This window comes from Neovison vison, chromosome 5 (genome assembly GCF_020171115.1).
Source record: "Neovison vison isolate M4711 chromosome 5, ASM_NN_V1, whole genome shotgun sequence".
Lineage (NCBI taxonomy): Eukaryota > Metazoa > Chordata > Mammalia > Carnivora > Mustelidae > Neogale > Neogale vison.
Window position 1 is genome coordinate 93239743 of NC_058095.1, and position 26361 is coordinate 93266103.

General features: G+C 42.3%; 1 protein-coding gene across 1 annotated transcript in view; it reads left to right on the forward strand.

Annotated features, from left to right (window-relative positions):
* The window catches only part of MTUS2 (microtubule associated scaffold protein 2), a 589758-nt gene that overhangs the window by 188778 nt on the left and 374619 nt on the right, over window positions 1-26361 (forward strand). The window contains exons 2-3 of the mRNA XM_044249524.1: window positions 9828-12289; window positions 17858-18098. Coding sequence (XP_044105459.1) covers window positions 10070-12289; window positions 17858-18098 — 2461 coding nt within the window. The 5' untranslated portion in view covers window positions 9828-10069. The remainder of the gene's footprint in view (window positions 1-9827; window positions 12290-17857; window positions 18099-26361) is intronic.

Sequence of the window (26361 nt, forward strand, 5' to 3'; positions counted from 1 at the left end):
CCTGGAAATAATCCAGATGTCCCTCAGCTGGAGAACAGAGGAGGCTCTGTGGTACAGAGCATAGAAACTTATTTAGCCCTGAAAAGGAACCGACTGCTGACAGACGAGGCTCCGTGTTGAATCTCAGATGCACGGATGAAGCTAGACACAAAGAATAGTTGTAGTATGTTTATAGTGTAGTTATGTTTAAATAACATTCTGGAAGAGGAAAACCGTAGGAACAGAAACCAGTTGACTGATTGCCAGGGGCTGGGGATCACGGAATGGTTGACTTGCACAAGGGCTTTGGGAGTTTTTAAGAGCTCGCAGATTGTGCTGGTAGCGGTCACAGGACAATATACGTTGGCCAAAATTGCAGAACTGTGTGGTAAAAAGAGTGAACTTCACTTTTTATAAATGATACTTTATTTTAAAAAAAAATCATAAGCAAGAAAAAATTGCCCCTATTTGAATGGTAAGTGTTCTGGTCATTGTAGTTACAAAGTTTTTAGAGAGAGGAGATGGAACAGGAAATAGGAAGGGAGGGATAGACTGAACACTGAGACGTTTTTTCTTGAGAGCCGTATGTCTTCATTTTATTACAGGGCATCCATAAGTGCCAGGCCCTGGCATATAGTCTAGGCACGGGAGATGTACCTGTAAACAGAACAAAACCCCTCATGGAGCTCAGAATTGTGTATTAAAATACTGTACGAATGCTGTACTATGTGTTGGCTAATTGAATTTTAAAAATTAAGAAAAGGAATAGATCTTAGGAAAATAAGGGATTCAATAGACATAAGCATTTACTAATTTTCTGTGGAAAACTATTTTAAAAGGCAAAGGCGAAAATAAAGTCTAAACAACAGGGAGATTGCTGGGTAAATTATGGTAAAAGTCACCATTTTTTAAAAAGATTTTATTTATTTATTTGACAGAGTGAGAGATTACAAGTAGGCAGAGAAGCAAGCAGAGAGGGGGAAGCAGGCTCCCCGCTGAGCAGAGAGCCCGCTGTGGGGCTCAATCCCAGGACCCTGAGATCACGACCTGAGTCGAAGGCAGAGGCCTAACCCACTGAGCCACCCAGGTGCCCCAAAAGTGACCATTTAAAAAAAATGATAAAGAATATTTAGTATATTTATTTATGTGAGGATGTTATCCATGACACGCAAAGTGAAAAATTGGAATTATAGAACTCATTCCCTGAGTATTAAAAAAAATCTGGGGTACTGAATGTGAAACTCTGTTCTTAGAGTGGAAGTAAGGGACTTTGATATATTTAACTTCTTTTTTAATACAAGGTCTATTTTTTTGATAACTGGCAATGTAAGCATTTCCATTTTGGAAAAAATGTCATCTAAGAAAAAAAAGCGAAATAATTATTAAGCATAATAGGCAAGACATGAACACCCTATATTTTCTGAGTGAAATTCTGTCCTCCAGGGGAGGAATTCACTTTTTAAGGGGAAAAAAGAATACTTTTTGTTGGCAGATGCAAATGAGGCTTATTGTAGAGAAAGATGCAGTGTTTTTTTTGGAGAATCCTTAGGTATCAGTTTAATGTTTTGCTTAAATATATGATTGATCTAACCTACAAAAAGTCAAGTTGTCCCTTTTCTTGGATCTCTATAAAGGGGCACATAGCAGCAATTCACTTATATGTATTTTCTTCTTCACTCTTTTTTTACTGAAGTAAAATAAAAATAAAATAGCCTCTGCTACCACCCCCCCAATACATACATATTCTTTCTGAGCATAGTCTTGTTTCTGTATTAGAATAAAATGTGATGTACTACTCATGTGATGTACATCGATAAGGAGAGTAAAGTAGGCTTCAGAGAGCTATTATATTGTTACATGATTCCGCGTGCTTTCACAGAATTCAGCACCACAGATAGCTACAGCATCCCCAAACACATATTTACCATTCCTCAACCAGTAATTCAACCTGTAACCACATTGTAGTGAAACAATTTGTAACACATTTGGTCGGCTGTGCATCACCTTTTAGGATGCCTATACTGTGCCTGTTGAAAATAAACACAGCCTTATGATAGGTCCAAGAATTTGGCTGTTGTTAAGCAATTACAGTTGCCGAAAAGGCAGATGAACTTTCTAAAGCAGATGAATACATTGACTTTGTAAGTATTCGCAAGTAACTTCACATAAAATTACCTACTAAATGTGGGTGGAACATTATAGACCCCAAATCTCTGGTCCATAAAAAATGTCAACTGAAATTTGAAATTTGGGATTTTGACTATTTTGCCTTGTTGTTATATTTACTGTTAAATATTGGGTCCCTATCTTAATATATTTTCCAGTATCCTGAAGTTCTGAAGGATAATTTATCACATGGTAGGAGTTGCAGCTGGAGCTTCTTTGGCAGATACATTTTATTAAGTTGGATGGAATTGCATTTATATTCAGAGGCACAGCACTTGAATATTTATATGAAAATTCACACACTGATACAGAATTCTGTGGCAGACCTGGCAGCTAAAGGAGGCTGTGCAACACTGTTTTACAGTCTTTTAAAACCCAGCTCCCTTTTTAATACCACAAAAATCCCCTCAACTTTATTTATTTTCAAATTATATATTATAGCAAATACAAATCAGATAATGATGATCAGAGTGTATTTTTCTACATAATCTCCCTTGAATATTCTGGTACAATCCTCCTGGGGTGAGGGTACCTAATCAGTTACTTGCTGGGAAGGGTGGCCTTAGAATCTCCATCTTAGAAGACTGAAAAGGAAAAAAAAATAGAGCCTGTGCTTTCCTGAAAGTGATTTAAACATGAGCTCTGGTTGAGAAGAGATTGCTTCATCCCGAGTGCCTGAGTCCTGTGTGCCCGTCCCATACACCCCACGGGAAGCAGAAGTGTCTGAGCTGTTAACCTCCCAGCTGGTGAGCTCACAGCTTAATAAAGAAATTAGTCATACATATGTAACTATAATAAAAATAAGTCACATGTATCTAATAAAAAGGCACACTTAACTATAAAAAATAGGGTATACATAACTATCATTTAAAAAGCATAGTTTCATAGTGCTAAAAGGAAAGATCTGGGGATTCATGGCATGGAGACACAGTATCTAGCCTCTTGACCTTCTTGGGAGGGGAGAGGGAAAATTTAGGAAAGTTTTCACAGAGAAGGTGGCCCTTGAGCTCAGAAGGTGAAGCTCTTGGGTAGGGGGTGTAATTTTAAGTAGAAGAGCAAGGGGGATTAAGTCTGGAAGCATATATGGGCCCAGCAGTCATCAGACCTTGAATGTCAGGCTGGGAAGCTTGTCATTCAGCCACTCCTGATCGTGTTAGTGGGTGGCACAGAGGTCTACTGAGTTTCTCTTTATCTGAGAATGCCTTTCCTGCTGTGCTGGGCAGAACAAACATGGTAACAGGAAATTGAAGTGCAAGCTGGATGAAGAGATTGCATATGAGCATGACAATGTTCTAGTTCACTTAATGATTCAGAAATGTAAATGCATCAACCTAAGGAGTTCTGGATGAGATGGTCAAACCCGTCAGGGGAGACTGTGAGCTGGGGAGAACTACAACCATGACTGATTGATAAAGACGGACAAATTCATTTTGTTTGTTGGCAAGGGGACAATGTAGTGCTGAAACTACATCCTGCTGAACCTGATGCGGAGCTCATGTTGGATTTTAAAGAGCACTGGTAACTGTTGAGTTATGAGTACCGAGAAAAATGAACAGTGATCCTCAGGGAGAACACTGGATAATGTGTAGAACAGCCTGCAGTAGATTTCTTCACTTGTGTCTATTCTCCTTCTCTGTTGGAGGAGAGGCAACATTATAGTTATTTCAACAACACGTTAGAAGTTTCTCCTCTTAGAACATCTCATGGGCAACGTGGGGATGGGTAGTAACTGCCAGGCCCAGTGGGTGGAATGGTGCCTGTGTGAACGTGCCCCTTGAATGCTTATCAGCAGATGAGGACCATTACAGAATGACTTCTCCCTGGTACCAGGTGCTGCTGCTTTGTCCCCTGCCCTATTTTGCTGACATTGGTATCAGTGAAATGAATGATAATCAGGAGGGCACATGGACTTCTTCAGAGATAGTCTGAAAACAGGATGGATGGCACATATTTTGGATCAAAAATTAAGGATGTGCCCCCAAAATTTTAAATAGGATAGAACAGTGGACCTGGACCAACAAGATGAAATTCCAGAGGTACACTTTTCTGGTCCTCCAAAAAACCAGCTACAGATTTCTAGGATTGAGTCTCTGTAGTTTATTGGTGACTCATATGGTACTTTGGCATTTTAGTATATGTGCTGCCGAAGCGAGCACAAGGTACTTTGGCATTTTAACTGATGATATGGAATTAACAGGGTGATTCATGTGGCCTTTCCATGGAAAGGCCACTCTTAGATCATGTGGTTAGAGGTATAACCAGGTGAGTGAAGATCTTGCTTTCCCAAGACCCTGGACATTGCCCCTAGAGCTGGAGTACTGTATGCAGCTCTATCTAGGCTTCGGAGGGTGTATATTTAGATAGTGGGAGTCTCTTAAACCTGCTCCAACAGTTGGAAGAATCTAAGTTCTTTAATAAGGAGAATCAGTTTGGAGGAGGAAGGAAACATAGTTCTTTACAGATACCTGAATGGTTGTTTCTTTCTTTCTTTCTTTTTTTAAGATTTTATTTATTTATTTGACAGAGAGAGATCACAAGGAGGCAGAGAGGCAGGCAGAGAGGCAGGCAGAGAGAGAGAGGAGGAAGCAGGCTCCCTGCTGAGCACAGAGCCTGATGTGGGACTCGATCCCAGGGCCCTGAGATCATGACCTGAGCCAAAGGCAGCAGCTTAACCCACTGAGCCACCCAGGTGTCCTGAATGGTTATTTCTGGTGGAAGGATGTATTGTACTGCTCTACAGGTGCAGATCTCCACTCTGGGCTAGTTTGATGGTGGCTCTGCATGGAAGGCTGATGGGCTGTCAAGAAAGCTGATGGATCTCCTGACACTGGAATTTTCACCGTAGCAATACTTGGAAGGCTATTAAGCCTCATACAGCTTATAAGCCTGTGAAATCTTTAAATTCCTTTTGGAGTTAATTAATGTATTTTTTTCCCAAGATAAAATACCAACTTACCTCTAAGGTCATCATTTGTAACTTTTTATAGTAACAGATGTGAAGCACATGAAAATCACATGCCTTACTCTAAGGAAATATACCTCATGGGGGGTGGTTAGCATGGTTGGTTGACATATTTGTATCTCTTATTTAATCACATAGTCCTGTATTATGAGTCTGAATTTGTAGGATCATGTTCTGTATTTTAAGATAAAGAACAAGTCTTTATCTTAATAGGGTAACCTGGATAAAGTCCAGATTCAGGAAAAATCAAAAACAAAAACTTGTTCACATTGACCCTGTGACTGACTTCTGGCCATATGATGGAACTCTAGGAGGAAGGTGTGAAGCCTGGGAAAAAGGGAAAGAAACAGGAAACCAGGAAACATTACCTCCTATACATAATTTTGCCTTCTGTAATTGGAGAAGGTTTTTAAATGCTTTTCTTTCTTTCTTTCTTTCTTTTTTTTTTTTTTTTTTTGGTTTCTGGTTTTGCTTTTTTTATTCTTATCTTTATGATGTGTCTTTTCCTTTTATTCTTACTGTGTGACCTGTGTAGTTTCACCAAGAGGTAACTTTTCCTTTTATTTTTTTTTATTTTTTAAAGATTTTATTTATTTATTTGACAGAGATCAACAGTAGGCAGAGAGTCAGGCCAAGGAAGGAAGAAGGCTCCCTGCTGAGCAGAGAGCCTGATGTGGGGCTCAATATGAGGCTCAATCCCAGGACCTTGGGATCATGACCTGAGCCGAAGGCAGAGGCTTTAACCCACTGAGCCACCCAGATGCCCCAGCTTATCCTTTTAAAGCTTCCACTTTCTGCATGGATTTTACTTTTCCTGTCTCAGTCCCTGTCCTGCCATTTCTTGGCTCAGTGACCTTGGAAATGTTACCCTCTCTGTGCTTTCATGTCCTTACCCAGAAAGAAAGGGAAAAGCAAAGGAATGTTAAGGTCTGTTTCTGGAGGCCATTTCAAAGATTAAATAGTCTACCTTAAAATTAAAGACTAAACAAAATTATAATTTAAATTTAAATTAAAATTTACAAATATATATTCTAACTGAGAACAATACTTGGCCCCTAGGAGGTTCTAGCTTTCCACTCCCTTACCATTCAGTAATGTTTGCTGCTCACTGATAAAAAAGTATCTATTATGTAATTCCTTAAAAATTAAAATACAGCTCTTTCTAGCAAGACAGGGATTTGACACCTATTTGTTATTATCTAACAATCACGTTGTGGATTGCTATGTACCATACTCTGGTTTTGTTTATCACTGTTGAGAAGAATTCATTTCTTTTTTTTTTCCCCCAGCCTTGATAATTCAAACCTGAGGGCTCTTGGTCTCATGCTTTTAATTCCGCCCACAGAGAATTAGAGACACTACCTTTCTGAGGATGGCCCATGTTTGTGGGATTTCTTGCTCTCCCTGGCTTCCTGGGATACCTGCTTTCTGATCCAGAGAGCATACTTTTAAACTGCTGTCTTATTGATTTGCCTACATGCTTTTTATATCTGTGCCCAGAGGATATGTGTATCTTCAAGGAAAACACTTTTTAACTTGAATAAAGAAATAAAGATAGGTTCACTGAGAATCCCTTCTGTGTCAGAGAACTGAGGCCGCGAGCAGAGTATGAGCATCTTTGTTAGGCCGGAGGGCTGTATCGTGGTGAGGCTGGACCCAGGGCACCCCTGGCTTACTGAAGATAGGCCTGGAAGAAGACAGAGAAGGGCGAGAGGAATGTGAGAGACAGGGATGAAGGCAGAGGAGGGAGGATGGAGACAGTGCCACAGGAAAGGAACAGAGGAGCAGTATGGCAGGCAACAAAAACGCCTTCGTGTGTGTGTGGGTGTGTGTGTTTGGGTAGGATTAGACAGATGTGGAAAAAAGAATAGAAAAATCCACATCAGGATGTTAATGTGTCTTGGGGTGAGAGGAGAAGGGGGCATATAAAACACACAAAACCCCAGCTTGTAGGAAATGATCTCATTTATGTCAAAAGTACATGCTTATATAGTAGATGCGAAAGAAATGAAAGAAAACGCTTTATCAGCTGAGGTTCTGGGGGATGCCAATGGTAGGGTGTCAAATGAAAGATCACATTAGGAGATGAGGGGGCTGGGCTGGAGAATAGCATGGAGGGAGTTGCATATTGTGATTTTTCAGTCCTGTTCTCAGGGGTTTGTGATATCATTCTCTGGGTCACATCCATTCATATATATGTATGTGTCTGTATATACATGAATATGTATGTTTGTATGCATGCACATGTAATCTTTTGAATAGATGAAGTTACATAGTAAACAGTGATGAAGGGAGACAGGTGGGTTGCCATGTAACCTAATTCAGCAGAAACATAACAGCCACCTTCCAGGTAGTGTGTACATATGTATTCATGCGTGTTTTTATGGATGAAGAGGAAGGTATGGGAGACTTTAATGTTGAATCCCCCCTGGGGGAATTGGGGATGGAGCAGAACCTTGTTACTTTTCAACTCTCCCATCCCCAGTGCCTAATAAAAGGCACTCACAGTGATACATAGACCAATGTTAGTCTTGAATTGAGTGATTTACTGATGATCCATGAATCTACTTTGATCAAAACTGAAATACTCTTATTAGATTTAAAGCTCTTTGAGGGCAGAAATAACCTTGATCTTTATCACTCATTCATATGTTCATTCATTCATGCTACAAATACATATGAAGTACCTAATGCATATGCTAGGTGCTGAACAATATTTTCTTCAGTGTCTAGCACATTTAGGAGTTTTTTGTTTTTTTTTTTAAGTAAAAATATAGGATGTTGTGACAGTTCATCATAGAAGGACCTAATCTGTTCTAGTGGGTCAGGAAGGCTTCCTGGAGGAAGAGGTATTCATACTGTAAACTTAAGACCACAAAGGAGTTAGATAATGTTGGGAGAAGAGTCCACATTCTGTGTAGATGGGAGAGTATGGAAGAGATGGAAGGGAGGTGCCCGGTAATGTGAAGGATGAAGACAGTGTACCTGTAGCCTGTAGAGTAAGAAAATGAGTAGTAGGGGGTGCAGCTGGGAAGATATATAGGGTCTGGATCATGCAGGCCCTGAAGGCTAGGATCAGATTTCCTGCAAATTCTTACTTTGAACATTTTCAAACCTGTAGAACAGTTATAGGTTTTGTAGAGTGGGGTGCCTAAGTTTGCAAATTTTTTGGCACAGTTCCATCCTCTCTCTCTCTCTCTCCTCTCTCTCTCTCTCTCTCTCTCACACACACACACACACACACACTTTTCTCTTTGCTGAACCATTGGAGAGTAAGTTACCATGTGCCATGTCTAAAGGCATGTCGTATTTAAAAGCATGTCTCTTCCAAGGACAAAGAAGATCTTTGATACATTCACAATACTGTTATACACCTAAGAAAGTTAACACTGATCAAATACCTTAACCTAATATACAATACATATTAAATTTCTAATTATCCCAATCATGTCCTTTGCTAACTATGTTTTTTTTTTTTTTTTTTGAGAGAGGGAAAGAGAGCGGGGGTGGGGTGGGGAAGGCAAGGGGAGAGGAAGACAGAGAATCTTAAGATTTCCATACTGAGTGTAGAGCCCGATGCAGGACTTGCTCTCACCACCCCAAGAGCATGACCTGAGCTAGAGTCTAGAGTTGGATGTTTAACTGACTAAGCTACCCAGGCACTCCTAACTTTTTTTTTTTTTAATCTAAGATCCAGTCAGGGAGCACACATTATATGCAGATACACTCTGGCATTTTGCAGGTAGGTTTAGGCCAGTTATTTTGTAAAATGTCCATCAATTTAAATTTGCCTGATTATTTCCTCATGATTAAATTGAGGTTGAATGTTTATAGCAAGAATACCACATAGGTGTTGTGAGGCCCTGAGAACTACCTAATATCAGGAGCACATGAGATCAGTTTCTGTCATGGGTGTTAAACTTGATCACTTGGTTAAGGGAGGGATCTACCAGATTTCTCCATTATAAAGATAACATTATCTTTTTGTAAGAAATAAAGTAATCTTGGGGTGCCTGGATGGCTCAGTCACTTGAGTGTCTGACTCTTAGTTTTGGCTTAGGTCATGGTCTTGGGGTCATAGGATTGAGCCCTGCATTGGGCTGCATGGTGAGCTTAGAGCCTGCTTCCGATTCTCTCTCTCCCACTCCCTCTGCTTCTCCCCACCCCCAGCTCACATGCACCCACACTCTTTATCTCTCTCTCTCTCTCTCTCTCTCAAAAATAAATAAAAACAATCTGGAGAATGGTACCTTAAGGTTCTGTGAATATCCTGTTCCCCAACAATCTTTCACATGATGTTTTTTAGCGACCATTTGTTGAAAGATAACGATTACTTTGGTGATTGCAAAATGGTGATTTTTTTCCTTAACTATATGGTTTTTCTCATGTTAGTTGGTATTATTCTGTGAAGAAGGGCTTTTTCTTCTCCTCCAGCCTTTTCAATCAGTCTCAGTATGAACCTGTGGATTTTTAAAATTTGAATTTAAGATTTAATATGTTTTATAACACATTTCTGACATTAATCATTTTTATGTTTTAATTTCCCTATATTTGGCCAGCAGGCACCTGATCGGAAAGGTTTTTGAGAAATTTATGGGCTGAGTGAGTGAAATAATAATATGAAAGTGATGAATAAATCTGTGTTTTCCATGTTTTTTTTCTCCTGAGAATCTCTATTTGTCAGTGCCAACAACAGGATTTTATTTTTATTTCTCTCTAGGTCGTATGGACTAATTGGCTCTCATTCGGCAGGAACCTAACAGATAAGTCATCCCCTGTATGTCAAGACAATGCTTGGTTTTAAGACTGCTCTGAAAATGATTAAAGTCGTACAGCAACGTGACATTGTCAGGAGGCAACAAGCAGCTTGACAATTTCCTGTTAATCAAATAGCAGCTTGAAGGAAGCCCCTTTCCGTTAAGCAGGACTGCATGGCCAGCAGCCCCCACTGAAGGGCTGAAAATGAGCGTCCCAGTGGCTCCAAAGAAATCATGTTATGCTCAGTTGCGGGACCACAGAAATGGAGTGAAAAATAATAATGAGAGTATCCTAAGTCTGGGAGATACAAATGCCAATCAAATCATGTTGGAGGTCAGTTCCTCTCATGATGAGTCTGAGACACGTGACCGGACAGATGAAATTGGAAATGCAAATTCAAGCGAGCCAGAGAACAGTACCCATTTCAATAAGGAATTCCACCAACTTCAGGGCTTTGGGAAAGGATCGCAGGCTGGCCCTGCCAGCCTGAAAGACTTTAAATATTCCTCGACTGTCCATGGAGGACTCAATGAAGAGCACACAGTGGAGAGATGTGCAGATATCCTACAGACCCCTCGCAGTGTTCAGGGACCAAGTCTGTCAAGTTGGAGGAACGTTATGGCAGAGGCCAGTCCCGAGGTTTTGGCTACAAGGGACGCCGACCTTCCCCGCCATGCTCCTAAGGATAAGTTGGCAAAGACCCTTGACAATGAGGAATTGCGAAGGCATTCTTTGGAAAGAGCAGGCAGCCCTGCTATGGTCGTGGACGGGTCCACGAGGGAGCGTGGCGGGAGCGTGGCCTGGCAGCGTCTGCAGCCCATGCCCCTCGACTCCCCTGAAGTCCCACGTCCTGAGCCCAGGAGCAGGGAGGGGCCACAGAGGATGTGCATCACCCCCTCTCCAGGGGCAGCTGTTCCTCGAGTAGATAGCACCTCGGAGGGAAAGAGCGTACGTCATCCTAAACCATCTACCTCAGCAACCAAGGAGACTGCCCTCTCAGAGACCCAGATGGTGGGGGGTCATGGACCAGAAATTAGCAACGGGAGCACATCACATTCCGCCCCTCCAGAGCCCTGGCCAGATTCAGCTTCAGCCCTGAAGGGAGTCTTGAGTAAGCCAGAAGCACAGTTAGGTCCAGGAAAGGGAGAGCTCAAGCCAGAGCTGAAATTGGTCCCACCCAAGGCTGGGCAGGAGCTCAAGTCAATCCAGGCCAGTCTGGGATGCCCCAAGGAAGGGAGCATGTTACCCCTCGAGAGGAAGGAGCCAGCTGGGAAAGCACAGCAGGAGGCCATCCCCAGGGCCCTTGGCCTGTCCCAGGGCAGTGGCCACCACACTGGTGTGGGAAGAGGCAGCAGTGAGCAGGATAAGAGAGCAGTCCACATAGGCGAGGAGGCTTCTCTTCCGACCACCCCTGCACAAGGCCCTGCTTCCTGGGGAGCCGAGAAGCAGCCCACTGGCAAAATGTCATCAGGTGCAGCTAGGAAGTTGGGCGAAGTGGCATCTGCTGGCATTTCAGCAGGGGATGTGCGTGTACCTTTTATTCCTTATGAGCCACCTGATAGCAGGCCCTCAGGCGTCAGTGAGGATGGCGCACTGGTCAGTGGGGACATGGACAGTACAGCGGTTTGTACTTCACATCCTTCCATTGGACAGAGCAACACGGGGGTCCCTGAACTCCTCGGCCCTCAGAGCAGCAGCTCAGAAGTAGGGGACAGCAAAGAGACCACTACATCTATTGCAGAAGATAGGAACCTCCTAGAAAATGCAGCAAAGACTGAAAGTACCCCAGGGGGAGCAGGTGCTCTTCTCAGTGGCTCAGCACCCCTTCACCCAGAGACAACTGTGAATGTGACCCACCAGCCTCCACCACCTAGTAGCAGTGTTCAGGACTCAGACGTGTTAGGTGCAGATGCCCGGTCACCCTCGGTGGCCGCACCCCCCACCGATAATGCACGGTTGTTGGACACCTCCCCGAAAGTGCCTGACAAGAGCACCTGTGCCCCTGGGATCCCCGAGCCTGTCTTCCCACATTCTGAGAACACCCCTTCCTCACGGGAAGGGTTGGAGAACCACCAGGGTGAAAAAACAGAAGAAAGGACAGAACCCAAGCCCATCGTTCTGCCTAAGCCCAAGCACGTGAGGCCCAAGATCATCACCTACATCAGGAGGAGTCCTCAGGCCCTTGGCCAGGTGGACACCTCGCTGCTCCCGGTGGGGCTTCCTTACGCTCCGCCCACATGTACCATGCCTCTTCCCAAAGAGGAGAAGGTGGCAGGCAGTGAGCTGAAGCCACCTGCCAGCCTCTACGAGAAGTACAAGCCAGACTTGCAAAAGCCGCGGGTCTTCAGTTCTGGGTTGATGGTGTCCGGGATCAAGCCCCCAGGACACCATTTCAGTCAAATGAGTGAAAAGTTTTTGCAGGAGGTAAGAGAATGTCATTGTGATGTGACCTTTCAGTCAAACACTGTAAAGTTTGTTATATATTTTCAGTGTGAACTGTGAAAACAGAATATCCTCTCTTGTCAAATTGTGGATTTTGATGGACACACCACCACAGAACTGGATGTCTTAACTAGAAGAGTTTGTAGCCAAGTGGGCATTTTTGACCAGAGGAGCTTGACGGTCATGATGGGGTGTAGCTAACATCTAAGGAGACTCATTCGAATTCCACTCAGCATAATACATGAGAGGTTAGATAAGTGTGCATTTCAATTGGCTTCCATGTTTAAACAAGTCTGCATAAGTCTTTTATAAGCCAGATCAAGGGGAGGACACGACCAAAATAAATATATTGTTCCAATTGGTCTGACTTCATCCTCTCAGGGGGAATATTTTCCTTATGGGAGAATCTCACATTTGTACATGGGAAAACCACAATGAATAGCAAATACTGAGTTAGGCCTGGGCTCTTTGTTTTGAGTCAAAATGATGATTATAACTAACATTTAGTTGAGTACCTACTATGCCTTGAGCCTACATAACATAACATTTCATCTTTGTCAATCTTCACTAGTCCTTATAGTGATTTTCTGGAGGTTAGGAATACAGTTTTTGTCGTTATATACATGAAGAAGCAGTTTTGGAGGGATTTGAGTAACTCAGCTAAAGCCACAGAAAAGGGCAGTGCTGAGGTGCTCTTCTCGCCCTCCCAGTCCTGTCACTGTGCTATCCCCATTTCTGTGTGCAATGGTGAGTTCCTCTCAGAGCTCAGAAAGCACATTTGTCTCCTGAACCAATCTCCTCATGGCAGCCAGAGTGATCAGGTAAAAGCTGGGTCAGATCACTTCTCTCCCTAACATCCTTCAGGTCTGCCCAGGGCAGCTCAGAACACAGGCTTAAGTATGTAGGCTGGCTCAGCTTTTAGGATGGACTCAGTCTGTCACCTAACCTCCCTAATTTCCTCTCATTCCTCCACTCACCCTCTCTTCCTCTGGTGCCTCGGGGCCTTTGCACCTCCCTCTGCCTGGAGTTTTACTTCCAGACATCCCAGTGGCTGACTCCTTTACTTTTTCTCTCTGTTCAAATATCACTTCCTTGGAGAGACACCTTGCCTTCCCTGAGATGCCTTTCTCTGGTTTAGTTTCTTCTTAGTGCTTATCTCCATCAAGCATATATACTTTTCCTGGTTTTGCTGCATCAGCTAGAATGTAAAATCCATGAGAAGAGGGATGTCTTTCTGGGGTTTTTTGTTTGTTTTATTTTGTTTTTGTTGTTGTTGTTCTCTGCTGGATCCCCAGAATTTAGAACACTGCTTGACATAATGATGTGGTCAGAAAATGTTGAATAATGGCTGAATTATGAACTCATGTATGTTGGGTCCAAACAAAAGTTGATCAGAGCTTCTTAGAAATAGAAAGGCTCGATCCAAAATTAGACCTCAGGTTGACTGAGTATATTGACATATTTATAGAATGTACAGCTCAGAGTGGAAGTTGTCAGCTCTGGCACAACAAAAGAGGTGAATCTATTCTAAAGCAGCTGATCTTGACCAAGGTTAGCACTGACCAGGTGTCCCAGCAGCTGACCGTCTGTTCTGCCCTGGGGCAGGCTGCTAGCTCTGAATCGCACAGCTCACTCACTGTCTTCTGACTTTGGGCCTGCTGGAGAGGCTTCCAACCATACATCTCTGCAGAGGGAATGCCAGTTAGAGAGACTAGGGGTCCAGTCTTTGCAGCAAGGGCTCATTTTGCTGTTCAGGACTGTGTGCTATTCTGTTTTAGGTGCGCTTCTCACACAGAGGTCTGAGGTCTGTAGTGAGAGGATGTTCTAGCCAAAGGACATAAAGAGTTTGGCCCTAGGCCACGGTCTATCACCAATAGTGGACAGATTCCACTCTGCTCTTATACATCAGTCTCTGAGCTTGTTTAATGTGAGTCTTTCTCAAATTTCTAAAACCTTATCCACCTAATTTCTGTCGCAATCCTCTTTTAATCAATAGACTGGCCCTTGGCCGTTGCTCCTAGAGCTGCAACTTGAGGAAACCCAGTGGGTCCCCTTCCTGTGTTCAGGCTTGATTCAGGGAGGTCCCAAAGCCACCCTCCCTGCCAGTGAACCCCACCTCACCACAGGATGGCTTCACCCAGTCTCACGGGAAAGAACACATTTCTAATTAGTTGCAACAGAAATATTTTTTAATTGTAGAAGTCATGTACCTTTTTAATAAATGAGAAAGTCTTAGCAGTACAAACCCAAACTGGCTCCAGACTCTTTCATCATTATTGACAGATTCTTGCTGGTTAGCATTAGTAGAAATGAAGAAATCAGAAGAAAGGCTCTTTTTTTTTTTTTAAAGATTTTTATTTATTTATTTGACAGACAAATCATAAGTAGGCAGAGAGGCAGGCAGAGAGAGAGAGGAGGAAGCAGGCTTCCCAATGAGCAGAGAGCCCGATGCGGGGCTCGATCCCAGGACCCTGGGATCATGACCTGAGCCGAAGGCAGAGGTTTTAACCCTCTGAACCACCCATGTGCCCCAGGAAAGGCTCTTCTAAGAGAGGGTGTCCTTTCTTCATCAACAGGAATAATACAGGCATTTAGAGCTTCCAGAAGTGGGTTTGAAGATTGTTTTGGATCTGCTCATGGCAGGATGATAAAATATGTGTCTCAGGGAAGGCGAGGTGTCTTCCTGGTTTAGACTGTTTTCTGCTTGCACCTATCCTGAGGTCTCTGGGGCATTTTTTCCTACTAATGCCTTCAGTAATCCCTTTGCATTTTTGGTGTAAGGAAGAGGGGGGAAGGGGTGAGAGGACAGGGGTGAGGTCATTTGCTTGCAACATACAGATGTCTGATTGGGCTGATCTCCTTTCCTACTCCCACAATAGAGGGACATATGTATGTATCATGTAACTATCTATCCAGACTTGAAGGAATTGACCTGTGCAGTTGTGGAGGCTGGCCAGTCCAAAGTATGCAGGGTGGGTAGGGAAGAGGTGCAGTGCAAGTTCAAAGGCCACCTGCTGGCAGATTTCTGTCTTCTTTAAGGGAGGTCCTTCTTTTTCCATTAAGGCATTCACCTGATTAGGTGATAACCACCCACATAATGAAGAATAACTGGCTTTATTCAAGGCTTGCTGATTTAAATGCTCATCTCGGGGCACCTGGGTGACTCAGTGGGTTAAGCCTCTGCCTTCAGCTCAGGTCATAATCCCAGGATCCTGGGATTGAACCCCACATCGGGCTGTTTGCTCAGCAGGGAGCCTGCTTCCCCCTCTCTCCGCCTGCCTCTCTGCCTGCTTATGATCTCTCTCTCTCTGTCAAATAAATAAATAAATCTTTTAAAAAATATATAAAAAAATAAATGCTCATCTCTTCTTTAAGACATAAACATCTAGAATAATCTTTGACCAAATATCTGCGTACTGTGACCTAGCCAGATTGTCACAAATTCTCTCCCAGTAGCTCTCCCAGTGGGTTCTCTGTGGCTTCTCAAATAAGCCTTCTCATTTACCGTGTGTCTGCCCAGTCCAACCGAACACACTGAAAGCAAGACAGGACACATATGAACTAGGACAATCTATTAAGAACTTATCTACTTAATAACTAAGTTCTTGGTTCTGCTAAGAACTTGTTTGTATACCTTGATTGATTTTAGGAGTTTGAAATTACAAAGATCTTTTAGCTTGCTTTCAAAATTATTTCTCTAAAAATACTCCATTAGAGAAGGAGGGAAAAAATCATTTGGGGTGAAGCGCTATGTATTCATAGGTATGCTGTGACACCTGTTATATTCTGTCAATAAAGATGAAAGAAATGAGTGTGAAGTTTTTGGTAGATTTCCTTGTCTTGTCAAAAACACACAAATTAGGCATACCTTTCACCTTCATGAAGAACTTGTTACATCTCATCAGAGACAAACTACCCAACAAAGTGACAGGCAATGAAGTGGCTAAAATCATTAAGGTCATTTTGAGTGACACAGCATGATGGTTTTTTTACTCCCCAGTTTCCAAGAACTGAGTAATTACTGACATCAGCACACTGCAGTCCTGGGAACCTGACAGCTGTGGGATAGAGATCCTTTCTTCCTGAGAGAATGTACTAGAAGCAATGAGTAGTGGCACCAGAATTTTAGAAACTACAACAAAAAAAAAATAGAGGAACAAAGTACAATAGAAAAGCCAAAGGTTGATAGTAAGAGGGTAAGAAGGGAATCGTGAAAGTCTTACCAGAGAGCAGAAATAGAATGTCTTTCACAGGAATATAATTTGCTGTGGCCTGAATTCAGCCTATCTATTAGAGCAATCATGCATGGGTTACACTGTGATTATGATAAAACTTTAAAGGTCTAATCTTTTGTTTCAATAATGTCAGTTTAAGGGGAAAACTTTTTATCTGTTTCAACATTAAAAGAGTATCAAATTAGGAGATTTTCTCTTCAGCAGCTTAGATCAAAGCTTTATAGCCCCTATTAAAGAATATTGTCAAATGCTTGTGGTTCCTGAATGGATAAATGTTTGACACATAAAATGTATTATGATATAGAGCAGAGTTCACAGATTTATCTTTTCGTTCATAGCCTCTGGCACTATATTTTTTTAAACTTAAAAAAATAAAAATTATTTAGTTGCCTCATTTTTTTCATTTTTAATATGAAGAAAGACTGATAATATGAACAGTCTTTGTTAATATAGAATTACATACATATAAGGCATATAGGTTGTGTTCTAGCCCAGACTGTTAACTATAGGGAAAAGTAACGGGATTGTGGCATTATTAAATTTAGGTAAGAATGGAAACATGATTCCTTTGTTGAATAAGTATTTATTAACTTTATGTACTGGGCACCATTCTACGTGCTACTCATTTAGCAGTCAACAAGATTCTGTCCTGGGACTTCCACTGTAATGAAACTTATCAAACATTCGTGGACACCCCCCCTTCCTAGGGAGGACAGATGAGGTGATTAACAGTCTCTCATTTTTAATTAGTAAACAAATTGTAGAGGCCTGAAAACATATTTTTCCATCAACTGCTTTATTCTTCCAAGCAGCCTTTTCTCGCACATTCACAATGCATATTTTATTTCCTAAATAGCCTGGTAAAGACCTAACAGAAATTGGTAAGTTTCAGCTACTTATCTTAAGAGTAGGTTACTGTAAACATTGTGCTCTTGCTCCTTAGACTTTCATAATCGATGGACACTGGCTGAACTATTTCCTTGCTTCACTGAAATTATATATTTATAGACTAACTACTTGGCCAAACCGCAATGATTTTGTAGCAATCAGATTTTAAAATCATGTACAGTGAGTTGTTTTTCCAGTGAAATGTGGATTCATAATGCTTTAGAATGGGAAGAGAGCAGTGAGGTCATCCGGTTGTATTGTTAACTTAGAGCTGAAGACCCCGGAGCCCAGAGAAGGTAAGTCATCAGTGGCAGAGCAACTCAGCGGTGTGGAGTGGCCACTGCTGGTGCCTTGGTCCCCGGACCATGTTCCATACTCATCCTGGGATGGGAGCTTCTCTGATTAAGCTTCTGCTCATTTATCATAGGTTACAGAACGGCCCGGAAAAGAAGAATTTTGCTCTCCTTCCTATACTCATTATGAAGTTCCGCCAACTTTCTATCGGTCAGCCATGCTCCTTAAGCCCCAGTTGGGATTGGGCGCAATGTCCCGTTTACCATCTGCAAAAAGCAGGATCCTGATTGCGAGTCAGAGGTCCTCAGCGAGTGCCATCCACCCACCGGGACCCATCGCGGCAGCGGCCAGCCTCTACAGCCCTGATTCTGCGGGTAAGTGAACCAGCCGTTACTGCTTTTCCCAGCTGCAGTTGTAAATAGTAACTCTCTAAAAGGGCAGGAGCTATCTGATATACGAATGCCTCTCACCTTCTGAGAGGAGCCTTTTTTGCTCTTCCATCTGCCTCTTGATGCAGATACCTTGTCAAGACTCGTCCATCTGCACCAGTCATCCTCCACATCACCTTTAAAAAGGAGGCCTTTGTGGGGGCGCCTGGGTGGCTCAGTGGGTTAAGCTTCCGCCTTCGGCTCAGGTCATGATCTCAGGGTCCTGGGATTGAGCCCCACATCAGGCTCTCTGCTCAGCAGGGAGCCTGCTTCCCCAACTCTTGTTCTGTCTGCCTCTCTACTTACTTGTGATCTCTGTCAAATAAATAAATAAAATATATATATATATATATTTTTAAAAAAGGTGGCCTTTGCAATCACCTCCTCACTTCCTGCTGTTTCTTTTTTCTCTGATACAGCCTGTAGGCCAGGGGCCAGCGGAGCTTGCCTGTAAGGGGTCAGATGGTAAATATTTTGGGCTTTCTGGGCTATAATGGTCAATGTTGTGACTACCGAACACAAAAGCAGCCACAGATAGCACATCAGCGAATGCGTGTAGCTGGGTTTCAATACAACTTAATTCACAGAAACAGAGAGGGGGCTGTAGTTTGCCAGAGAGATCTTCCTACAGCCCGGCACTGACCCTATCACCCTTCATCTGTTCACAAATCTGGACCACTCCTTAATTACTTACAGAAAGGCTCTGCTGCCTCTCCCAGCCCTGTCTTCCTGCTCTGCCATGGCTGGCCAGTGTCCCCTCCTGAGTCTCTCTGCACTGACTTGTTGCCTGTTTCCAGTCTTCTTCTCCTGAGGTTCCCTCTAGGCTTTAGGTATTATTATAGACCTAATACATCCCCAATGTAAAACACTTTGAGCATAGAAAAATATGGCAAAGTTAGTAATAATACTTAGCATATTTTTAACACCCAGCCAGAGTTATTATTACAGAGTTTTTCCTTCCAGTGTGATTGTTTTCTGTGCATTTTCCTATAATTAAAATAATGCTGAATGTGAATTTTGTATTTTTTTCTATTAATACATTGTAGACATTTCCTAGGTCATCAGTATTCCAAAAATACTAAATGGCAGCATAATATTCTGTTGTGTTCATTTATTCAACAAATTTGGGGTGCTTATGATGGGCCAGAAGTGGTAAATTAAGTTCACTCCAGCAGTGAACAAACCAGAGAAGTCCTGCTTTTATGCGTTTTATAGTCTAATTGATGAAATAGACCAAAAATGCCAAAAAAATAGATATGTAATTATGAATATGAAAGCAAGAAGCACAGTATTTTAAGAAATTACAGCCAGAAGAATTATATAGATGGGGCAGCCTGTTTGAGGAATGGGAAGAATGGGAGAAGTTGGGCAATAGTGTCTGAATTGATTGAGTCATTGCCCAACTACTGGCACTTGAGTTCTGCTTACTCTGCGCTATTTTCATTAGTTTTGTGATTTGAGTCTTTGTATATACTTATTTGTCTTCTTTCCTATTGTTTTCTTGGGCTTGGTCATTTGAAGTATAATGATTGGATAAAAACATATCCAAACCTTTTTTTAAGGCCAAGGAATTTTCTAGAAAACTTGAAACAACTATTCTCATACAAGTGTTTCTTGGAAGTTCTTCTTCTTGCCATACCTTGCCAGTGTTGAATATTACCACTCCTCCACTGCTCCCTCTTCCTCCTCCTTCTGCTGTTGTTGTTATTATTATTATTATTACTATTGCATTTTTTTATTGTCAGTGGACAATAACCTACTTAACCTATTTTCCATTATAATACTTCATAAATTTGTCATTTACTGATGTAATTATTGACCAAGAATGACTTTTAAGTAGATTTTCTTAATGGTTTTTTTTGACAAGCACTTCCATAAAAATCAAATTATTTTTGATGGTTCTCATGATATATGTATATTGTGATGGGCCTACCTCTTATTATCAGAGGTGCTGTAAGTTAATTATGTGATTCAGTCCCTCATTCAAGAATTATTACCGAGGGACTGTTACATGTCAGCACTGTTCTAGGTGTGGGGGATAAAGCAGTAACAACAGACAAAAATTCCTGCCCCTGTGGAGCTTGAATTTTAGTATGGGGACAGCCTTTTTTGTTTTTTAATGAGCAAATAGATTACCTGGTGTGTTGGAAGAGGTAACTAGTATTGAAGGAAATAAAACATAGAGGAGGGATATGGGGGGTTTAGGAAAGAAGAAGGGAGATTACAATTTTCAATAGGGTGCTTGGGACTTCACTTTTAAACCAATCCCCAGAGGAGGTGAGGGAGGGAACCACATACCTATCAGAGGTGGAGTGTCCAGGCAGAGGGAGGAGCCTGGGTGCAGCTCCTGAGGTGGCAGAAAGGCCTGGAGGCTTGAGCAGGGGAATAGTAGGTTGTGAGTAGGGGAGGTGGGAAATGAGAAGGTTGGCAGGGTGCATGTGTGTCAGGGAGGGGGGAATTACATAAGGCCCAAGAACCATTCCAAGGATTTGACTTTTTCTGAGTGAGAAACCACTGGAGGCTTTGGGCCTGGGACAGCGTGATCTGCCCTTTGTGGACACAGGGTCCCTCTGAGTCTATGAGGACAGAGCATGAAGCAGGGGGAGCAGGCAAGAGGTCACGCAGGCAGTGATGGGACACAGTGAGAAGGTGGAGCACATCAGGTCTCCTGACTGACTGCATGTGGGCTCTGAGAGAAAAAGGGCAGTGGAAAATGACTCCCTGGGAATGGAGTTGCCACTTAGAGAGAGGGAGAGAAGCTGGTTTAGAAGGGGAGGATAGGAGCTAACTCAGGACATGTTGCCATTGAAATGCCCTTAGCCATCCTATAGGATAAAGCATTGCATCTAGGAGGCCAGCGTTGAGAGGACAAGGGCTGGCTGGAGATCCAAAAGCATTAGTTGTCAGCAGATGGCTGGTCTTTAAAGCTATGGTGCTCCTCTCCACTGGGCCACCAATTCTCTCCAGCATGATTTCACCTTCACCAGTAATTGATAAATTTGATATGGGTTTGAATTATGAGCTCTGAAATAGCATGATGTACCCAAGGTTAATAGTTTTACTTTATGCATAAAATTTGGAAAAATTTAAAAATACTAAAAATAAACTTAGTTGACATTTTTAAGAAATTTTTATTTATTTATTTGACAGAGATCACAAGTAGGCAGAGAGAGAGGGGGAAGCAGGCTCCCCGCTGAGCAGAGAGCCCGATGCGGGGCTCGATCCCAGGACCCTGAAATCATGACCTGAGCCAAAGGCAGAGGCTTAGCCCACTGAGCCACCCAGGCACCCCACTTAGTTGAGATTTATTTAACACTAGTCAAGTTTTGGGAAATGAGAAGTCTTTATGCATATACCATTTGCATAAAAATTCCACTGCCCAGAAGACACGGGCAGCTCGAGCTCTTTCTGAGGATGACTTATTTGTGTTCACACATTTGTGTTAAGGGTGACACTGCTTCAGAGTTCAGCTCAGCCCCAGAAGTATGCATATAAGGGACTCCTCCACCCTTGCTCCTTCAAGCCTCCCAACTATCTCACATACCTAGAGACATATGTGTCCACATGGATAATCGTTAGGGACCTAACAAAGCCTTGTGATGATGATGGGTATCACTCCTGCAGGACACTGAGAATGTGAAAACCTTTCTTCCTGCTGTTGGAAGGATCACCTGGCATAGGCTCTGAGACAGAGAAGATCTTGTTGGATACTAGATACTGAGACAGAGAAGTTCCTACTCCAGAGACTGGGGGCTTGGGTGGATGACTGTGCTCCCACTAGCCTTTGGGCCCTGGAGCCAGGCCAGTGGCCCTTTGCTTGGTCTGCTTGGTGTATTCCAGGGAGGAGGCCTTTTCCCTTCTTGGGCAACTTTGCTCAGTCCCCCAGGCTACCAGGACCTGCTCTGGCAATATGCTTGATTCACTTAACTCTTTTCTCTCTGTAGAAATCCTTCTGTTATTCTTCATGTTTTCTGAGGAGGTAGTCTCTTTCTCCTCCAACATTATCTTTTTTTAAAAAATTATTTCATGAAGATCTATTAAATGCAGAGCCAAAGACATTATCTGCCAAAAAACTACTAATGGTGTCTTTTAACTTGAGAGGTAGGAGGGCTTAACTTTCTGACTCTCCCAGGAAATGTAGGGAAATAGCTACATACCACCCTTCAGGAAGTAAAAAGGGCAAGGAAAAGCCAGACAGCTAGGATTCCATGGTAAAACAGTCTGAAATATCACCTCCTGTCATGTGCTCTTCTTGGCCACCTTTGGAAGGAGTCTCTCATTTTGTTTCTTCCCTGAAAGAAATCTTCCAGCGGGGGAGAGACTAGGATTCACAGAGCTGTGGAGTAAAAGAAAAACTCATTCCTTTGCTCAGTAATCCCTGATTGCACATTTACTGTGAGTTAGCCCAAATCACAGAAGTAAATGTGGGCAGATTGGGCTACATTAAAATTGACTTCTCTTTAGCAATACAATTAAATCAGGAAGAAAAACATCAAGATTCCAATAGAATGACAATGAAAGGGCATAAACAATGAACTTAGGGGTGCCTGGGTAGCTCAGTCTGTTAGGTGGCCAACTCTTGGTTTTGGTTCATATCATGATCTCAGGTCCTGGGATGGAGCCCTGCATCAGGCTCCGTGCTCAGTGGGGAATCTGCTTCAGGATTTGCTCTCCCTGTGCCCCTCTCCCTGCTTGGGCATATGTGTACTCTCTCTTTCTCCAATAAATAAGTCTTTTAAAAAAAAACCCACAATGAGTTTTAAAATAAGAAGATATAACCAATAAACACAAGTTTAAAGATCCTAAATACATAATTCTGAAATTTAAAAACTGAAAACAAAAGGCTTTCATTCATTCATTGGTATTATCTGACCATAACCATAACCATTCTCAATTTTTGTATGTTCATTCATACTGCTTCGTGTGAATATCTGTGCATCTTGCTGCGGAAGTGTTAATGGGGTAGAGGGGTGCTGCTGGAGGGTTATACAACACATGTTAGGTTGAGCTAGGTCTGACTTATTTTTGTATTAGAAGTGAAGGGAGCAGAATTTAGGTGAAATAACTTAAACCATGCAGCTTATAAACTAGAGCAGAGGTTTGACTCAAGATGGTCTCTGTGTTCATGTTCTTAACCCCCACGCTAGACTACATCATCTTTTGTCAAATCTTACTACATTGCAGGATCTTTACTTTATAAAACAAGAATAAGACCAGTGTTCATGGATTTTCTGGCAAACCACGGTCCTTAGGCTAGACACCTATTTTTGTAAATCCATTTTTTTAAAGATTTTTTTTTTATTTATTAATTTGACAGAGAGAAATCACAAGTACATGGAGAGGCAGCCAGAGAGAGAGAGATAGGGAAGCAGGCTCCCTGCTGAGCAGAGAGCCCGATGTGGGACTCGATCCCAGGACCCTGGGATCATGACCTGAGCTGAAGGCAGCGGCTTAACCCACTGAGCCACCCAGGCCCCCTGTAAATCCATTTTAATGGAACACAGCCTCACCCACTATCTCTCCTTTTGCTTATGGCTGCCTTTGGAGTTGAGTCATTGTAATAGACATAAGATATTGCCCAGAAGCCTAAAATATTTACTCTCTGGCCTTAAAGAAAAAAGTTTGTCGACACCTGCCTAATTATAATACCAGTTACCATTTACAGTGATACCCTTTAGACTGAAGAAGTATATGAAAAAGTTTATAAGGTTTTGAAACTCTTGGCATAATGGAAGTCTATGTCTGGGAGGCATGGTGAATTTAAATTTTAGTAATGCATTTAATAAAAATTAATCTATTTTCCAAGGACAGCCATTGTTTTTGTTTGTTTGTTTGTTTGTTTGCTTGCTTGCTTATTTTTTTTTCTTCCTGGGGAATTTAGCTGACCCTGCACAAGGCAACAGGGGCTATGGTGGAGTACTGCTGCTGGGGAGGCCCCAAAAAGGCAAAGTGGGGTTGTAGGGACTATAAACTTTAGAGTCTGGAGTTCATGCACCTCTGGAGAGCCACAGGATCAAAGCTGTGTAAATGTCAGTCTTAAACATCCTTTGGTGGAGATGCTTGGCAAAGAATCTAATGAAAAAACCATTAGAGGAGTCTTTAGGGCTATTCTCTTATCTCATCTCTTCTCTTTTCTTCTCTCTTCTTTCTTTCTTTCTTTCTTTTTCTCCTATCTCTTTTCAACACCTCTAGTTTTCTTGAGATGACCTTAATTAAGATGGTGGAGTTCAGGAGTTTCACCATTTTCTTTTCTCACAAGTCTCTCCCTCAAACACCAGGAGGATAATGTAGATGCTGTCTTTAACAAATGTAGAAATATCTGTGTATCTAAACCACAATGATTGAGCAGGGGCTGTCAAGTAGGGAAAGCCCCTGAAGAGGATGCCTTTAGCCTCAGGTGGGGGACAGGTCAGTGGAGCCCACAGAGCAGGGACTCACTGTGGGGAATCTGTGCTTGGAACAATGGGGTGGGATACATGTGCAGAAGTCAGGAGTGTCCATGGCCCCAGTTTTCACCACAGAACAGCAGGGAGGCAGGGCTAAATGAGAAAATAGATATCTTTACAATCAGTCTGCAAGGTTGGGTGTCAGGAGACGCTGCAATACAAGCAGCTCTACAGCTTCCAACCTTCTTTGTCTGGAGAGAAACTGGTTGAAATGGGGAGTCACAGAGTTCTAGGAAAGAAGACCGGGAATCAGCAGCCAGGGTAGAAAGTGGAAATCCAGGAGAATGTTTTGTCCTGAAAGCCAGGAGAAAGCAGTATATCAAAGAAGCAAGGAATGGTCAGTGATTTTGATAGCCACTGAGGAACTGGGTAGTAAAAGGACAGAAAAGGGAGGCAATGTGGAAGTCATTAACTATCTTTACAAGAGCGATATAAATGGAATCATGGGGACAAAAGGCTGCTCAGCCGGAGAGACAAAAGGAAGTTGACCCTCAAGTGTAGCCTACTCATATGTATGGAATGTAAGAAGCAAACAGCAGAAATGCTAGATGATACTTGCAGTTATTTCAAGATTTGAGGAAACGAGAATGATTTTGTTTTGTTCAGAGCATCTGAAAAATATTTGTGATAATTTGGAATGACTGTGCACTAATGCACAGAATTTCCCATGAAACTGCTTCTCTGTTGCATATGACCCAGAGACAACACTGTCAGCTCACCTCAAGTGTGTTATGGGTCACAATAAAAATCCATTAACTTTGCAGGTAATTGATACTTTTATTGCTGTCAGTACACTGAATAGCATCTAGAGTTATTTTCTAAGGTCTGTTTCCTCAGCTTTAAGAAAATCAAAATAGCTGGGAAAGGACAGCCTAGATAACAAAGTTAAATGAAAATGGTCCACACAAATGAATAAAGCATCTGAATGCCGTACTGCTACAACATTTCAGAAAATAAATGAAAGTTAAGAAAGTGGGATGTCTTGGTGGCTCAGTCGGTTAAGCGTCTGCCTTTGGCTCAGGTCATGGTCCCAGGGTCCTGGGATCGAGTTCCCTAATGGGCTCTTTGCTCAGTGGGGAGCCTGCTTGTCCCTCTCCCTTCCACTGCCCCTGCTTGTGTGCACTCTCTCTCTCTCTGACAAGTAAATAAAAATATATCTTAAAAAAAAGAAGTTAAGAAAGCTGTTGTCTGAGCAGGGAGAGATGCCTAGTGCAAGGCTGTGGGGAGAAAAGTTACCATGTCATGGCAGAATGAAAGGAATGGCTTGTTTTAAGGCTGAGCTTGTAGACAGAATTATTTTGACAACTTATGCATAATGATGACATGCATGATAATTACAACTGCAGAGTGATTATTATATAAAACAATATTTAGTGTGTAAACTTACGAGGTTGCTTGCTGTGAGTTTTTTTTTTTTTTTTAATTTCCTTTTTGTGTCCCACAGAAACGACTTAGGTGATTAAGTAACATTCTAGTCAAAATCTAGTCAAAAAGTAACATTACTAGTCAAAATCTAGTAGTTCAGAGAAATTGTACCCAAACGGAGATCTGTATGGTGAGCAGTTCACATTATAAATCCACAGGATCACAGAGCCTTGCCATTCAGCTGCAGCTAGACAGACCCTTTCACTCTTTCCCCAGGGGCAAATGCCAGGATCCAGTTTTCAGAGGGTTGCCTGCCAAAGTTAATATACCTTTATATGGCTTCTGTGTACTTTTGTAACCACAGAGATGACACAGGAGTCTTTCCATTCCTCCTGAAA